Here is a 13,448-nt window from a genome sequence, read left to right as displayed (position 1 = left end):
AACACGAGGAAAACAGTCAATTATTAATTTCATTGCATTGGTATGGGAGGGAGAGAAGTTGTGTGTCTGAGGGACAGAGGCTGCGTGGCTCTAAATATCCTCGGCTGCATTATTTTTCTGCGTCACTGTGCTATTTAGGCATCTCATCGTTTCAACATTGATGATGTCAAAAGCAACGCTGTGAAGCTGAGGGCTCTTGCAAACACCTGCTTGCACTGAAGCTGCTTCTCCGCCAATTTGGGTTCCACACCTGGGCTCATGCCTCAGTCGCCGCTGAACAGCCCAAGCCACATGGGGAGCAGCAGCCGAGTACATACATGCCTTCTGCCTGGCTTCTGCTTGATGTGTAGTCAAGTGGGGAGGAGTTCTCAGGTGCCTGAGGGCATCCTATAGGTTGTGACGCTGACATATGGCCTTCAGCTTCACAGGTCTCTGCCTCAGTGGTCAGAGCAGCCTCTTTCTGTGTCTCTCCTGCTGTGTAGGTTCCTGCTAGCTCAGAAGACAAAGCTCATCTTCTTCACAGTAAGAGTCATTGGGTACTGGAACAGCTGCCCAGGGAGGTGGTCGAGTCGCCTTCCCTGGAGGTGTTTAAGTGCTGAGGGACATGGTTTAGGGAGTGTTAGGAATGGTTGGACTCGATGATCCAATGGGTCCTTTCTAACCTTGTGATTCTGTGATTCTGTGATTCTGTGATCTGCTCTTTCCCCTTATCCTGAGGATCTCCTGTTCTTCCCTCAGGGAAATTACTTGATTCATGGATGTCTCCAACCACGTGAAATTTGCTGAGGCTGTTTTAATTTCTTGCTGTTGTGGTGGGGTTGTTTGCACCAGACGTGGGGTCACCCTGACCAAGGGGTAAGAGAGGACATATCAGCAATCGAGAGAGAAGTCCTAAGAAATCGGACTGGCATGTTGAGGAGCTGCTGATACGTTTAACATTGAGGAGCTTGATGACTCAGCACAGGAAATATTCACCTTATTTGGCTTCACAAATAATGAGAAAAAAACCCCAAACCCAATGCCCAACCCAAAGCAGCAAATCATTAACTAGGAGGTTGCAGCATTGCAGCACAACTCAGCTTATTAAACCAGTCGGTTTCCTTCAAAAGCGTGTTCAGGCTACTGCTGGAAGGAGAAGAATCTCTCATAGTCTGTGTTCTAAACACAGGAACATGACTTTGTGGCTTTGCTGTGCCTGGACTTTTCTCCTCCTCCTTCCTGGCCTCTCAGATGGTGGGAAGCTCCTGGTGGTGCCCATGGTTGGAAGCCACTGGCTTAGCATGAAGGAAGTAGTTGAAAAGCTCAGCGAGAAAGGACATGAAGTGGTGGTGATTTTACCAGAAGTCAGCTGGCAGATGGAAACAACGCAGGCATACACGGTGAAAACATACCCAGTGTCTCTCCCTTTACAAGATCTGGATAATGCTTTTCAACAGTATGCTGGTGCTCACCTGAAGGAACAGACTTTCCCACTGAACATTCCAGAGCTGTACAAGTACTCGGTGAATGTTTTCAAGACGTTCTTTACTCAATGCAGGGACCTGTTCAACAGCAAGGAGACCCTGCAGTACATCAGTCAAAGCAACTTCGATGCTGTCCTAACAGACCCTGCCTTTATGTGCGGTGCAATAGTTGCTAACTATTTTTCTCTTCCATTTGTATTCTTCATGAGAGGATTTCCTTGCAGCTTACACTATACAGCACCGCAGTGCCCAAACCCTCTGTCCTACATCCCAAGACTATTTACCTTCAACTCAGACCGCATGACTTTTTTCCAGAGGGTGGAAAATGCACTGGTTTCCCTCCTGGAGCCTATGTACTGTAATGGTTTCTACGAAGATGCATTAAAGCTTTCCTCTGAAGTTCTTCAGAGAGATGTGTCCCTGACCGAACTCGTGAGCTCTGCTTCCATTTGGCTTCTGAGATTTGACTTTGTGTTTGAGTACGTCAGACCAGTGATGCCCAATATGGTCTTTATTGGAGGCATAAACTGTGGTCAGAAGAAACCACTGCCTAAGGTAAGTCCTTTTTCCTCCAAATTATACATTTTCCAATGAAATGCGATTACCCCATTTCTGGAAGTTTAGTGCTATTGAATTTTTTCCTTTCTGATAATGATTTAGTACAACCGGGTTTTGGCAGTTGTTTTCCACAGGCTTAAATCGATTACCTTGACAGAGGCAGATGACATATTTGAATTACTGAGGATTTTCTGACAAGTTCAAGAAGAAATGGACTTATCTGCTAGCTACAACTTAGTATCCTCAGTAAATATATATTATTCACCAACTAGACACAGTCTTGATTTAATTTTCATGGAGCCTGACATATATTTATTTCACCTGAGGAAAACCCCAAACACTGTGCTCTGAGAGTCATCCTTTGTTTTTAACTCTAGGCTCAGCAAAGTCAATTAATTTGCCTTGGTTGTCTTTTCGTGACATACGGTTTCCTAACTGGCTGTCTATGTTATTTCTTTTTGTAGATCATGGTGAAATATAAATATCATGTTGAATTGGGAAGCATTAATCTAAAATGCTGTATTTGATGAAAGACATTTCAATGCAAAAATTAGATCAATTTTCATATCTATTTCTTGGCATTTGTTTTTACCAGAATCGTTCTGCAGGGTTTCTAAAACTAATCTAAAAAATTTAATCTAGTTTGATAGTTACCATGTAGCCTCCAAAACAATGAATAGCACTAGACTTTTCTTTCCAGGTACAACACAGGACACAAACATCTTTCTCTCTCACTTCTGAATTGTGGTCACACAATACCACTGCACAATTGCAGCACGGCTTCTTTGAGTTGAAGGGTTTTTTCTTTCTTATTTCAGATTTCTTTTATACTCTTTGACGGGATTATACAGAGTCCACAGAACTTAATAAATAAATTGTAACTTCGAATATTAGAATGGTATTATAAATAAGGCATTCTCTCACGTTAGGCTCAAGAGAATGGCACTTCCTAGTTTGAGATTTAAAAGTCAAATTCTTGATGGTTACATGCTGCAAGTGTTTACTCCTGTGTCTTTAATGTCTCAGAGCTGCAGACCGTTCGTAGCTTGCTATCCTGCCCTCATTTTATACCTGGCGTCTCCCAGTTTTGTCTGTCATTTGGTGGAAATCACATGTTCCAAACCCTGAAAAATCTTGTGTGTCTTCAGTTTGCCTTCTCTAGCCACATTTTCTACCGAGAGCAGAGGAATTTCTCCCATTTCACTGTGAACAATGCCCAGAAGCGAGGCAAGAATGTAGTGCAGAGTAAACACACGTGAAATGAGTGATAAGGGAGGGGAAAAAGCCTCCCTATCCATACACAGTGGTGAACCCTGGGTTGATCATTACTGTTTAGAAGTGTAATCATACAATGACAACAGATAGCACTTTGAAACCTGGTAGCCTATTGCTCAACAGACAGGTAGAAGAAAAGTTACAACAACTAGGAAAACACAGAGAGAACAAGAGATTCAAAATGCATTTTCTTTCCTCAGATCTTTCTGTTACACCACTTTCCATAGTTTTCCCAGGTAGAAAATGCGGGCATTGTGGCCTAATTACTGGAGGGGGCTCCTTTCTGCCTTGTCTCACGTGTTTCCATGGAGAACCTGGTCTGGAGCAGGTCAGGGTGCAGAGGAGCTCGTGCTATGTGGAACTGGGCGTATGGGTTCTACCCAGCACAGAGAATTAAATCCCAGGTTCCCTGACCCTCCTGAGCCATAAGGATCATCCACAGCCTGCAGCCTTGGAGGGACTGGGAGAACTTGCAACCACGGCACTAAGCCTGGAGGAACACAAACTGCACTTCACTTATTTATTGACTAAGATGTTGCCTCAGACTGGGCTTCCTCTTGCCTGGCGCTTTCCATACCGGGATATCTCAACATCAATTACATCTTCATTAACAGACACATAAATCTGGTTGCCAAGTCACCATGCCTGGAGGTTTAATAGAATGCTCGCAGGAAACCAGACCCAGTACTCTTGGCTAAGCAGGAATCCTGTGCCCGTGTCATCTTCTAATGACTCCATGAGTACCTGAATAAGTGCTCCCTCATTAGGGGGACATCACAAATGAACTCAGACTGTAAGCCCTGAGACACTTTGAGGAATACCTTGTCTTTAGCCAAAGTTAATGCAAAGCTGGTTTTGTGACAAGCTCATAAAAACAAATTTCATGTGATTTGATTGAAGCAAAGTTCAGAAATGTAAGCTGTAGCACCCTTTCATAGTCATTCCTGTGCTTTTAACTTAAAACACCCATTGCTTATTTAAACAACTGGTTAACTTAAAACATTGACATTTAAGTAAAGTAGGATTTAAGTAGGTAGTTAAGTAAAGGAAAAGTATAGCTGAATAAAGACCCTGTGGTTTGTCTTTCTAGCACAAGGATTAAGAGAACAGACTCTGTTCTGAAACCCTTCTGCCAGAGCCAGCAGTGTCTCTGAAACCTTGATAAGGAAACATTTCTAATTGGTCCTCTGAAATATGCACTTAAAAGTGGAATTCAAAGATTTTGACCACAAGCCAAAGAATACAGTAAGAGGTACCAAAGCACGCACACAACCCTGGCACACAGAGACACACTTTGAAAAAGCCTACTCAATCCAAATGCCACTTCGTGTGACTTCAGAAGGGATCCCATCCTGTCTGTGGGTATTGTTAATTTGCTAACATGGGTCTCTAGGATTAGTACAGCTATAGGGTAACTCTTCATTTTCTTCACTCTGTTCACAAATCAACTACTAGGATTGCTGTTTTCGTGTGATACTGGAGGTGTTGATGAACCTGATGGCAGTTTAGAACAGCCTGGTACCGCATCCGTCTCTGTTTATTATGCTTTTGTAAAGGATGCTGTGCACCTTTACAGCTGACAATAATGTTCTTCTGCTTTATATTGCAATGGCAAAATACGTAATATCAGATAAGTTGAAGCAGAACTACTTTTGAAAAAGAAAGTTGTGTGTTGTACACCTTCAATGTACAGTGCCTATAAAACCGAAATGGCTGCTCTAACCAGTTCATCTCGCTGACCTTTTCAGTGTCCTCTTATCCACATCCCTGTGCCTTCCATATTTTGAAGAAATGATATTGAAAGAAGAAGTAAAACATATTTCTTCCAACAAAAGTTCCCTCATACTAACTGGAAATACTGCTTTAAGTTTCCCACTCCATGGGAAGTTTGTCTTATGGTTAAATTAAAACGCCTTCTCTAATGTGAGTCCAGAGGCACTATATTTGACAAAAATCTATGCACAAAATCTAAAAACGTTTTAAGAGTATCATATTTACAAATATCAAACATGTTGTCCTATGAAGATTAGGAAAAATTCCAATTACAGTTACCTGGGCAACCTAAAATGTCACCTTTCTGCTAGGATACAGTCATGAATTTCAGGACAACATACTATCATTTTCCTATGAATTCTGTTTACAGCTTTGGAAGGGGCTGTCCTAGAAATGATCTGTGTTCTGCAATTTGCTTAGCTGCCTACTGCTTCTTGTACTTGCAAAGACTTAGAGTTAAGATTGCTTTCCAACTTGCAGTCAACATATCATCACTGTTATGAGTTATTTTTCATCTGAAGTCTTGTTAGCTAAACTACTCACTGTCTTATCCTGTGCACGAAAATGACAGTGTATCTCCATAGCTACATAAAATGTAAGGGGGAATCAGGCAGGTTCATGTCACCAGCTATCGACCTGAACTTGCCCAACACTCTTTAGTGTCAAAAACAAACAAAAGGAGTGGGTTCAATTACAAGGATTCCTCAATTCAGGGATTCTTCTGTGTATGAGCCTGACTCATCGTGCAAAAGCCTGGGAAATCAAATTGCATTTATCTGTGCAATTTGAGCAGCCTGTTCCTACTTGCAAGACCCAGAGCGTAAGGGGGTGAGCAATCTCATCTGACAACAGGAAAACAAATCCAGTAGATAAACCCAACACTTCCAGGATGCCTCAACAAATATTTGGGTTTAGTTCTAGTTTTAGTGCTGCTCGTATAACAAGAAGCCACCAAGATATTGATTTGCTGTCCTCTTCCCCAGTGGCACTCGCTGTTTGCTGCTCAGGATAGAAGTAATCCACACGTGGCAACCAGTCCAACTGAGAAATAAGTAGTTTGAGAGAGTTTTAGTACTTTTTCCAGCTGAAGCAATTGTAGGTGGAAAGGTAATTGTAGGGGGAAAGGTAAGCACGCTGGCACACCATACCCCTCGAACCAAGTTATGGTTCAAGGTCCAAGCCATCTCAGCCCCTTAGAGCTTCTTGCGTGCAAATACTGCACTGCTCCGCCACTCACAGGGACACTCTGGAGTAACTCACATGAACCTTGGGATGAAAGATACTCCTGGGAGGAAAATAAATCTGCGGTCACCAAAACTTTGGCTTTGTTTAACATACAAAGTGTCCTCTTTGGTATTGCCTTTCTTATCAGATGTCAAGAGCTGGCACATGGTTCTCTCTCTTCGAGGCCACTGTTCCTCAAACCGCTCGCAGGGATGGTCTGCACACACAACAGGAGTCAGTAAGGAGCACCACAACCTTCAGTCCTGAAAGGAGTCCAGGAGCCCTTTGCTACTGGATAACGAACAACAAACACATGTAAAACTACTATGTTATATTGTAAACTGAGCCAGCCCGTTAATTTTCTGAATAATCATTACCCAGCTTTGATCTGACCTCAGCTGATTTGGTGCGGTGCTAACCTAAGAACTTCATCCTTTCTCTGCCTGTCTGTCTGTTCTCTGTTGACCTCTAAGTTATCTTTTCTAGTAGGATACTTGAGGTCTTATAGAGCCTGGAAGGTTAACTTTGTATTGGCTGTTAACAGCCAACTCATTTTGCTGTTGATGGTCATAGCCAAGTGCAGAGAAAAAAACCACACCAAACAGCAAGTTCCAAGTGGATTTGATCACTTCTTATCTCAGCACTTGCAATGCACTTTTCATCTCTGAATGCCCTGGAGGAGCAAACTGTATCCCCAAGGCACCTTCCCAGCCACCTACTTGTAAAATTCTATGGTGAGAGATCACCACCACCATTTAAAACCCCAGGAGTTTACAACAGAGAAGGATCTGGAGTTCATGAACTATTTTAGTCATGCACTGAACTGACATAGGCCATGAACTTGTGAGTTCATCTGTTAGAAACTTGTTGTTGGTTTATGTTATCTGAGGTACAATAATGAACTGCTGTTTCACAACGTAGTTTTATATCTGAAAGGATAAGAGGTTGGGTGGAAGTTATATGTAGAGATGGGGAAAGATTTTCTGTTGGCTACTTATCTTCAGAAAAAGCACATTTGCATTAGTGAAAATATAGCTAATTTTTCTCAGTTGTACCAACTGGTTTGGGTTATAAAAAACAATCAATCAAACAAACAAACAACAACGACGACAAAACACAGGTACTTTTAACATTGATTCCTCATATTTATCTTTACTATAAGTTATGTATAACTTGCCTCAGCTTCATTAGAAAAGAAAGTGCTTACAAAAATTACCAAACTACTACAGTCTGTAGCATCTCTGACAGCTTTCAGTGGCACAGAGAACTCTAATGCCAGATGGAAAAGAGTAATTTTGGTGCTCTCTTCATAGACCCAGCAGTACTATGTGGGGTAATCCCAGCAGTATTTCTGTTCGTCCACGCTGTGGATGCATTTTTTTTCATGAATTCACATGTATCCTAGAGCATGTTGTCAGCTAATGTCAGTGAAGGTTGCTGTGTTGCTGATGGTAAGAACTGTCATGAGGCTGTGATCCTACTCTGGGAAGGAGAAGAGAAGGCTGAGGCACTGAGCTGTAGCCACAGCTACAGTGAGAGAAGTATATGACAGGACACGCCTTTCTCGTGCTCGTGCAAATTCACTTTTGAAGTAAACTTTATCTCCCTCTTTTGTAATCATTAATCAGCTACCGTGACTCTGTTGCGTGCAAACTTGTGAACATCTGAAATATGAGGTCAGCCAAAAGGACAAAGGTGCTTTTAGGAACCACTGCCTACTGGTGTGTTTGCGTAGGTGGAGCGTAGCTACAAAAGCTTGCGGACCTCCTGGATTCTCTCGTGCCTTGGTCTGTGCAACCTGCAACATGCTGGTGGCAGTGCTGCTCACCTTCTTGTGCTGCCTGAGTCCTGCTGCTGCTGGGAAGCTGCTGGTGGTCCCAATGGATGGCAGCCACTGGCTGAGTATGAAGGAGGTCCTGGCAGAGCTGAGCAAGAAAGGACACGAAATAGTTGTCATCGCACCAGCCAGCAGTCTTCTGATAGATTCCTCGGGGACATATGAATTCAAAACATATCCTGTACCTTTCGAAAACAAAGACATGAAAGAACACGTACGCTCATTTAGTATGAAAAGTTTTAGCGAAGAGCCTTTCCTGACGAGATTTATGGAGACCTGGCGTAGTTTCAGACAGAGCTCTGAATTATTTCATGCTGCCTGCAGTTCCTTACTGTACAACAAAGAGATGATGAAGTACATTGAAGAAAGTAAATTTGATGCGATCTTTACAGATCCTCTGACACCCTGTGGACAGATAGTTGCTTTGCATTTTTCTATTCCTACTGTTTTTTTTTTGCGGGGCTTCCCATGTGCTATGGACATTCGTGCTGCTCAGAGTCCAGACCCACCGTCCTACGTCCCACGAATGTTCTCTCTCAACACAGATCATATGACGTTCTCTGAGAGAGTTAAGAACTTCCTCATCAGCCTTTCAGAGTCTTTCACCTGCTCTTTGGTCTTCTCACCATTTGAAAGCCTGGCCTCAGACTTTCTCCAACAGCCGATGACAATTACACAGCTTTTAAGCCATGGATCCGTCTGGCTGAAGAGAATCGACTTTGTCTTTGACTATCCCATGCCTATAATGCCCAATATGGTTTTTATTGGAGGCATAAACTGCGGACACAAGAAACCATTAGCTCAGGTCAGTGACCAGCGGGGGAAGGTATAACAAGGGAAAAATTCTGGCAGTCATACACCTGCATGGTGTGGGTGAGGTCTAATTGCGTGTTTGATGTGGATATTTCTAACCTAAAGAGATGACTTAATTTAACACTTTCTGTATGGCCAATCCACCTGAAAAACAGAGTGGTATAGTTGACCAGGAGCATATGTGATTCCACCTCCTTTCCTTGGGTCTGCCCAATACGGAGATTTTGTTCAGAGAAGAGATCACGTGTTACGCTATGATTAAATCCAGCCGAAGTCAGGCACACAAACACCTCACCCAGGAATTCATGCGAAAAGGGCAGGAATTGTAACAGCTTTTCCAAAAATTCTTTGCCTCATGCAAGAGGCAGTAGAATATTTCTTCAAGAGCATTAACTGCTTATCTGGTCGAAAAAGTAACTTGATGAGTCACGTGCAACAGCATCATGGGCTCTTTTCTGTCACTGTGTTTGAGTTGAAGGCTGATATTTTGCGATGAAGGTTTCGGTCTAACTGCAGCTTCCGTCACAAAAACTAGACAGCTGAGTTCTGAACTGCATTTTAGCATCCAGTTTGGACATGGAAATGTTAATGGGTGAGTACATCTGTGGTCTGAAAAGCACTTGATAAAGGCATGCATGCGATCTGCGTGTGCTCGTGATGTTCATTACCTCCTTGCTGTATGCGATTTATATTCTTGCTTGCTTGTGTCGTGAGTAGAACAGCCTGATGTGATGCCAAAGATTAAGTGGAAAAGGAGATACAGGAGGAATCTGCTCTCCTGAGCAGATGATAAATCCGTGGTTAGCGTAATCCAGTGTTTCAGCAGTGAATCACATTGTTTCCTAGAAAGGATGAAGTTTTATCCTTTGTGAACATAACTCAAAAAAAAACTCCCCTCTATTCTTCCCTTGAACTTTTGTCACCTTCCCTGAGTCTTAGGGAGTGGATGCCTGTCACCACTCCTACTCTTCACCCCAAATTCATAGGCCTTTGTGAACATGAATGGGTGAAGCTTTGTGAACATGAATGGGTGAAGCTTCACCAGAAAACAGATTTGCAGTTTACAGCCTGGCACATCTTCCCCAGAGGCAGCCTTAACCGCCCTCAGGCTTGGCGTTACCCCTCCCAGTACTTCCCTTGATGCTGCAACTGTTTGTTTCTGCTGAACTAGTACAGTTCAGGTCTTGCTTTTCCACAAAAGCCTCTTTGTCAACCCCCCACATGGCCAATTTTATCAGGGCAGTGCTTTTTCCTATCTGTTCTGTCCATCAGAGCTGCTTAATGGCTCCAGAGGGACAAACCCAGGAAGATCCTCTGGGAAAAGCATGGAGAGGAATCTCGCCTGCAGGCAAAGCCATGTGGCAGCTCCACGTTCAAATCAGACTCTCCTCTGAAGAAAAAGCTCACTCTCCCTCTTGCTTAGTGGCTCAAAACCAAAGTCCAGCAGCAATTCTTATTGCAGAAGTACTGATTCTTCAGCCCTGATTTCTTGTTATCTTCTGACTGCGCCTCTGAATTACACAGTGTTCATCGCTAGTACTTACTGACTGCTCAGACACCGTATCTTATTTTTAGTTTGTCACCTGAAGTAATGCCATTTAAAATCAATTCCTGGCTGTTACTGGCTAGATCTGTCCAAGCTTTCCTGAATTTATTTAGGTACAAGGAGAACTGAGTGGTTTTTCCTTCCTATAGCTCCTGGAGGAAGGAAATGACTGCGATAGGCACAGATAGGTCAGAATAAGAACAAAGAAGCATTGTGCATGACAGCACCAATGGGTGTTTTTCCTTTGCAGACACAAGCCTCAGTTACTTACTCTAATAAGTTTGTACCTGATGTTGCCCCTGGCCCCAGCACGGAGCTGTATGTGAATCACAGAGCCTCCACCTTGGGCTTTGCACAAATATCACGCTGTGTAGTGGCAAAATTTATCATTTGATTTAAACATGAAGTTAACAAACATTCCAGAACAGCTGCAAAATGCTTATCAAAAAGAAAGGGAAGCAAGAAAGCACTTTAATACCTGTTTTCGGCAAGCCCAGTTACTTAAAAGTGCCACCACTATTCAAGGACTTGGGATTTTGTCTTTGCAAAGTCTGATTGTATTTTCAGTCTAACAGCAATCAGCACAGGGAATCCATCTGAAAGGAGCCATCCCAAGGGGGCCTCAGATACCAAGCCCAGTTCTGCCCAACCCAAGTTGATTTCTCGTGATTCATCAATGCCTTGAATGGCTGGTTTTACTGGAAAAGCCAGATCGTTAAGGGGGAATGTGCGAGAATCTGTCAAGGGGTCTACTTAAAATCTGTTAGGTCAGGGCAGAGGAACAGATGCTGGATTTCTAGGAACATGGCTCGTGTGAGTAAATGCAGTTGCTTGGTTTCTGCAGGAGTTTTAGTTTTCCTGTCTCTGTTTTGCTTGGCTGATGGTGGGAAGCTGTTGGTGGTGCCAATGGATGGGAGTCACTGGCTCAGCATGCGCTTGGTGCTGGCGGCCCTCAGCAGGAAAGGGCACGAAATAATTGTTGTCGCACCAGAAGTAAACTTGAATGTGAAGGCATCTGAATATTACACTCTAAAGACTTATCCAGTGCCTTTAACCAGGGAGGAACTGGGAGCAAGCATGCATTCATTTGCTAATGATCTTTTTGAGCGAAGACCTTTTCTTCAGAGAATTATTGCGCTTTATGAAAAAGCTCAAGTCATCTCTGGTCTCTACGTCTCTTCCTGTACCAGTTTACTGCACAATAAGGATCTGATGCGATATCTTGAAGGAAGCAAATTTGATGCTGTCCTCATGGACCCTATTGTACCATGTGGACAAATACTGGCTCTGCATCTGTCTGTCCCATCTGTTTTCTTTCTCCGGGGACTCCCCTGCAGTTTGGATTTGCAGGCTACTCAGTGTCCAGATCCCCCTTCCTACGTCCCAAGAACATTTACAGACAACTCAGACCACATGACATTTATCCAGCGTGTGGAAAACTTATTCCTGAAGTCATCAGAATCCTTTCTTTGCAATTTTGCCTATTTGCCATTTGAACTTCTGGCCTCAGATTTTCTCCACAGATCAGTAACAATGAAGGAGCTCTTAAGCCATGGATCCATTTGGCTTAAAAGGATGGATTTTGTTTTTGAGTATCCCATGCCAGTGATGCCCAACATAGTGTTCATTGGAGGTATAAACTGTGGAAAGAAAAAGCCATTATCTCAGGTCAGTGATTTCCTTGATAAACTATATTAAGGTTTGAAGAGAAAAGGCTGTTTGCAAATGCTTTGTGTGTGTGTAGTTGTATACATGAGTTTGTGGGATTTATACATGCAGTAAGGTATACTGTAAAGACAAAATAGGTGAGAAACTGGGCTGGTTTTAATTCTCCCCTTCTCTTGCAAGTATTCTCCTATAGCATTAGCAGGATCTAAGCACTCTTTTCTTACACAGTTGCTTTCTTTGGGCTAGGTGGAAGCACTTTGTCACTGTACACTTGCTAACTGAGACACGTACCCCCGAGTGAGGGTGATCTCTGTCTTACAGGCAGGTCTGCTGCTACTCTTTGCCTGATCAGTACTATTAACTCAAACTGTTTGTTTTACTGCCACAACTGTAAAACAATGAATCTTTCCGGTTAATAGAAACAACATTTTGTAAGTTAGAAATAAAGTGTAGTAGCATCAGTCAGCAGGTAATGTTCAGGTTGCTTTGTCAGTCTAGGCTTATCCTTTCACTGCACGGATTCCTTACAAAATATTCTGCAAACCTATTGGAGGTTTTCATACCTGCTCGCAGGACTGAGCATCTGCCACAGCTCACGCTGCCTTCTGAAAAATTTCCCTACAAAAGGTGTACTTAGAGCTGCACAAACTTGGTAAATCTCCTTAAAAAAAATTGTGATTTGTACTATCCATACTAAATAATTGTATTGTCAAAATTACTTCTGTGCAATAGATTTTGTAATTAGGGCTGAATGTCTGCAAATCCTCTCTGCGCATTGGTGTTGATTGCTTTCGTGGCCCTGGGGCATACTCTTCCCAGGCTGATCTAAATGGTATTTCTGATTTGCTAATCCAGTTTTAAATACATCTGGCAAAACCCATGCCCTTGTCCTTCCTTCTTCCAGCCCTTACTTCATCCTTTGAAACAGAGGCATTCAGGGGAATGAACTTTGATAGCCAATTTTCCATTTCATTACAGTGTCAAGATATAAAACTGATAACGAAACCAAGCCGTTTCCCATGTGAAGCATTGATATTTTTCCGATCTTTTACAAATAGAAAGTTATTTGGGCTGGCAAGAAGGCAGGAATTTTCTCAGACTGAAAATTCTCATTTGGAAAATTAACCATCTGTTAATTACCACTTTTGGGCAGAGCACTTGCTGAAGGATCCCTGATTTCTCCAAACCCTAGTGTTCCTCCCATACAAAGAGGTAGAGAGGTGGCTGTTAGCAAGTCTGGCAGCTGCTCTGATTACAGTCTGCCAAACTGGCTGAACTTTAACACCTCTTA

General features: G+C 42.8%; 2 protein-coding genes across 2 annotated transcripts in view; both read left to right on the top strand.

The window, feature by feature from the left end:
* Positions 1–1,078: 1,078 nt before the first annotated feature.
* The window catches only part of LOC104059592 (UDP-glucuronosyltransferase 1A1), a 31,929-nt gene continuing 19,559 nt past the window's right edge, over positions 1,079–13,448 (top strand). Inside the window, exon 1 of the mRNA XM_054069982.1 lies at positions 1,079–2,018. Coding sequence (XP_053925957.1) covers positions 1,173–2,018 — 846 coding nt within the window. The 5' untranslated portion in view covers positions 1,079–1,172. The remainder of the gene's footprint in view (positions 2,019–13,448) is intronic.
* On the top strand, positions 8,958–12,187 carry LOC104059598 (UDP-glucuronosyltransferase 1A1-like). The gene is made up of 2 exons (XM_054069260.1): positions 8,958–9,535; positions 11,334–12,187. Exons 1-2 carry the CDS (start codon positions 9,520–9,522, stop codon positions 12,185–12,187), a joined length of 870 nt encoding a protein of 289 aa, XP_053925235.1. The 5' UTR covers positions 8,958–9,519.

This window comes from Cuculus canorus, chromosome 6, assembly GCF_017976375.1.
Source record: "Cuculus canorus isolate bCucCan1 chromosome 6, bCucCan1.pri, whole genome shotgun sequence".
Taxonomy (NCBI): Eukaryota; Metazoa; Chordata; class Aves; order Cuculiformes; family Cuculidae; genus Cuculus; species Cuculus canorus.
The sequence above is the reverse complement of the archived record's forward strand: the minus strand, read 5'-3'. Positions and strand labels throughout refer to the sequence as shown.